This window comes from Cynara cardunculus, assembly GCF_001531365.2.
Source record: "Cynara cardunculus var. scolymus isolate 2C chromosome LG 5, CcrdV1, whole genome shotgun sequence".
In the NCBI taxonomy this organism is placed as follows: Eukaryota; Viridiplantae; Streptophyta; class Magnoliopsida; order Asterales; family Asteraceae; genus Cynara; species Cynara cardunculus.
This window is the reverse complement of record NC_037532.1, coordinates 10,297,162-10,301,998: the sequence shown is the minus strand read 5'-3', so window position 1 is coordinate 10,301,998 and position 4,837 is coordinate 10,297,162. Positions and strand designations below refer to the sequence as shown.

Sequence of the window (4,837 nt, the reverse complement as noted above, 5' to 3'; positions counted from 1 at the left end):
GAAGCTTAATCTAGTTTGGGAAAATGTATTTTTGAAAGAATATGAAAGTTTTATACCTTGTAAATAGTTGTCTTTATAAAGACTAGTTAGTAATCATAGCTTATGTATGGTCAGTTATTTTGCAATCATTACTTTTGCAAATGTTTACAGGTAAAAAAAATGGCAAAACACGACTTTTCGAACGGGTCATGTCGAATTTTTGCCAGAAATTCTTTTTAAATCTAAGTATAGGGTGTTATAGTTGGTATCAGAGCAAAGGTTTAAGGGAATTTGGTTAAGAGAACCTAGTCTTAAACCTATGGTTGGTATAGTTATGTAAACTATATGCTTAGAATTAGAAGTTTATGTGGTTGAATTTGGAGTTTATATTGTTTATCTGTTATGAATATGTAGCAGCTCGATATGGATTCAAACGAAAATCATCCATTAGATCAAAGAGATGGCGAGGAGGTTAATAGTTCAACCCCAAGTCAAAATCCAGATATTCCAGAAGTAAATTTTAGGGCCTCTATCATGTCAGATATGATGAAATTAATKGAAGCTGCTATGAGTAAGCAACAAGAAATGTTTGCAAAGATGATGGAAGATCGGGATGCTTCTAACAGTAAGAAAGAAATAGTGGCAAAAAAGGTGAAAGGAACAAAGAGCTTGGATAAAGGGAAAGAACCGATAAATGAAAATCAAGCAAAGAAGACTGTTACATTTAAAGCATTTCTTGGTTGCAAGCCTCCAGAATACATGGGTGGTATTGATCCAGTGAAGTGTATGAGATGGTTACADGAAACARAACAAGCTTTTGAATCTAGTGAATGTGATGAGCAGCAAAAAGTTAGATTTGCTTCATAGATGCTACGAGGAGAAGCTTTGAGTTGGTGGATGGTGACTAGACAAGCTCTAGGTGCAACCATAGTATCAGAGATGACTTGGCCAATGTTTAAAAGTAAGATATTGGATCGATATTGCAATGAAAGGGCTCGAGACCGAATTGAAAAAAATTCAGGAATCTCAAGAAAGACAACTTGTCAGTGTCCGAATATACAAGAAGATTCATGGAAAAGTTGGGCTTGTTAGAACAAGTGGCACCGGATGAAAGAAGTAAGATAAAATTTTATTTGGCAAGACTACCATCTCTGATGAGATCCTTCATACGACCCGCACGTATTGAGACTTTACAAGAAGCCATGGAAGAAGCTCAGTTGATTGAAGATGACATGTCAGAGATAAAGGAAGAAATGCCTGATAAAAGAGAAAAGAGAAAGTGGGAAGGAAAGACAAATACACCAAGTAAACAGAGACATGTTACTACTACAAGTGGAAAAAAAAGAATGGAGCCAAATACATGTCCAAGTTGTTACAGAAACCATTCAGGAAAGTGTTTTAATTTTCCAGTAAAATGTTACAAGTGTGGGAAGGTTGGGCACATTAGTAAAAATTGTGACAGCAACTCAAACCGATGTTATGAGTGTGGATCTGAGGGACATATTCGTCGTGACTGCCCAAAGCTCAGGGATTCTGGAAAGGGGACACCGAAAGCAAATCAGCCAAAGAAAGATTTGAGAGTTCTGGGTAGAGCATATCAGATGACTGCAGAGGAAGCTCGTGATGCAGATGATGTAGTCACCGATACATTCTTAGTCAATTTCATACCTGCACGTGTACTATTTGATTCAGGAGCCAATCGTTCTTTTGTTTCTGTGACATTTTGCGATCGATTTGGCATATCAACTAGTTTGCTATCAGATGCATTAGTAGTGGATACAGCTAATGGGGGGCAAGTGCTAATAATACGTGAGGTTTATGATGGATGCACGATTGAAATTGAGGGTATCTTGTTCCCAGTTAGCTTGTTACCTTTGTCAATAGGAGGATTTGACGTTGTGATAGGAATGGACTGGTTAGTTAAACATGGAGTTGATATTTTATGTTCAAAGAAGATGCTTTCAATTTTGAGACCTAATGGGGAGACACTATTAGTTTATACGGATAGGCGAAAGGGTGATATGRGGATCATTTCAGTGGTGAAAGCACGAAAATGCCTTATTAAAGGTTGTTCTTCATTTTTGGCATACATTGTGGATGCCAAAGTGGAAAAGAAGAAGATTGAAGATGTTCGAGTAGTGTGTGATTACCCTGATGTGTTTCCCGAAGACTTGCCCGGTTTACCGCCAGATCGTCAGGTTGAGTTTCGTATAGACCTCATTCCTGGTGCAGCGCCGATCGCTCGTTTTCCATATCGGCTAGCTCCTTCAGAAATGAAAGAAATGATGACTCAACTGCAGGAATTGCTCGACAAAGGTTTCATCCGACCAAGTTCTTCACCATGGGGTGCTCCAGTATTGTTTGTAAAGAAGAAAGATGGCACATTAAGGATGTGTATCGACTACCGCGAGCTGAACAAAGTGACTATAAAGAATAAATACCCTCTTCCTCGCATTGATGATTTGTTTGATCAACTCCAAGGTGCTAGTTGTTTCTCCAAGATTGATCTTCGATCAGGTTATCACCAATTGAAAGTGCGGCAGGAAGATGTTTCCAAAACTGCATTCAAGACCAGGTATGGTCATTATGAATTCTTGGTTATGCCATTTGGTTTGACGAATGCTCCAGCTGCTTTATGGATTTGATGAACCGAGTCTGTCGCCCTTTCTTAGACAAATCAGTTATAGTATTCATAGATGATATCCTCATTTACTCCAAGAATGAGGAAGAGCATGAAAGACACCTGCAGGAAGTTTTGGAGTTACTGAGACGAGAGAAACTTTATGCAAAGTTCTCTAAGTGTGATTTTTGGCTAAAGGAAGTACAGTTTCTTGGTCACGTAATTTGCAGTAATGGTGTGAAAGTTGACCCATCCAAAGTAGAAGCAATAATGAGTTGGGAGGCTCCAAAGAATCCTACAGAGATAAGAAGTTTTCTGGGATTAGCGGGTTATTACCGCAGATTCATACAAGATTTCTCAAAGATTGCTTCACCCTTGACTGCTTTGACTAGAAAGAATGTGAAATTTGTATGGACTGAAAAACATATAAATGCCTTTGAAATATTGAAGAAGAGATTATGTGAAGCACCTGTATTGTCTTTGCCAGAGGGATCTGATGATTTTGTTGTATACAGTGATGCATCTGGATTTGGTTTAGGTTGTGTTTTAATGCAACGAGACAAGGTAATTGCTTATGCTTCTAGACAACTTAAGGAGCATGAGAAGAATTACTCGATACATGACTTGGAGTTAGCTGCAGTTGTCTTTGCACTAAAGTTATGGCGACACTACTTGTATGGTACACAATGTATTATTTTTACTGATCATAAAAATTTGGAATACGTTTTTGATCAGAAGGAGCTAAACATGAGGCAAAGGCGTTGGTTGGAGTTAATCAAAGACTATGATTATGAAATCAGATATCACCTCGAAAAAGCTAATGTAGTTGCTGATGCTTTGAGCCGTAAAGAACGAAGTGGTGATGTATTGGTTAAGTTCAATAGAATTGAAATTATGTCAAGTTTGATTGAAAGAATTAAAAAGGCTCAAAAGGAAGCTTTATTGGAGGAAAACCTAAAAAGTGAAGGCATGGTGAAACAACAATCTCTACTAGAAGAAGACAGTCATGGTCTAAAGTTATTTCGAGGTAGAATTTGGGTGCCAAAGATTGGGGGTAACCGGGAGTTGTTACTAGAGGAGGCACATAAATCAAAATACTCTATTCATCCAGGAAGCACTAAAATGTACCGGGATTTGAAGTTGCACTAATGGTGGCCTATCATGAAACTTGATATAGCAAAGTATGTTGAGAAATATGTGACATGTTTACAAGTGAAAGCCGAACATCAACGACCGTACGAAAGTCTACAACCATTGGATATACCAGAGTGGAAATGGGATCATGTTACTATGGATTTCATAATTGGATTGCCCAAGACGTTGAAGGGTCACGATGTGATATGGGTAGTTGTAGACAGACTGACAAAAAGTGCACACTTCTTACCGATGAAGGAAACATGGTCAATGGACAAATTGGCTAAGTTGTATATTGACGAGGTTATCTCGAGGCATGGAATACCCTTATCCATCGTATCAGATAGAGATAGCCGATTTACCTCCAAATTTTGGGAGGGATTGCAGCGAGAGTTGGGGACAAGAGTGAATTTGAGTACCGCCTACCATCCTCAAACCGACAAACAAAGTGAGAGAACGATCCAAAATCTCGAAGATATGCTTCGTTCTTGTGTATTTGACTTTGGTGGGAATTGGGATGCACACTTGCCTTTGGTAGAATTTGCATACAACAACAGCTACTACTCTAGCATTGGTATAGCACCCTTTGAAGCACTGTATGGGCGGAAATGTAGAACACCCGTTTGTTGGTTAGAAGCCGGAGAGAAACAGTTTGCAGGTCCTGAGATTGTACAAGAGACTACAGACAAAGTTAAAGTGATTCGGGAACGCCTTAAAGCCGCACAAGATCGACAAAAGAGTTACGCAGATAAGAAGAGGCAACCTAAAGAGTTTCAAGTGGGAGAAAGAGTTATGCTTAAAGTATCACCGTGGAGGGGAGTGATCAGATTCGGGAAGCATGAAAAACTCAGTCCTTGTTTCCTTGGACCATTCACAGTGTTCGAAAGGATCGGAACTCAAGCCTATCGTCTAGACTTACCATCAGAGTTACAAGGAATTCATAACACTTTCCATATATGTTACCTAAGGAAGTGTTTGGCGGAAGAAGAAAACGTAATTCCGTTATCCGAAATTCAAATAGATGACAAAATGTATTATGTTGAAGAACCAGAGGCAATACTAGAACGAAAGACAAAGAGATTACACAGAAAGGAGATCGGGTTG

The 4,837-nt window shown here is 38.9% G+C and overlaps 1 protein-coding gene across 1 annotated transcript; it reads left to right on the top strand.

Moving 5' to 3' along the window:
- Positions 1–1,181: 1,181 nt before the first annotated feature.
- On the top strand, positions 1,182–2,346 carry LOC112512801. The gene is made up of 2 exons (XM_025118941.1): positions 1,182–2,236; positions 2,280–2,346. The coding sequence occupies exons 1-2, from the start codon at positions 1,182–1,184 to the stop codon at positions 2,344–2,346; spliced, it is 1,122 nt and encodes a 373-aa protein (XP_024974709.1).
- Positions 2,347–4,837: the final 2,491 nt, after the last annotated feature.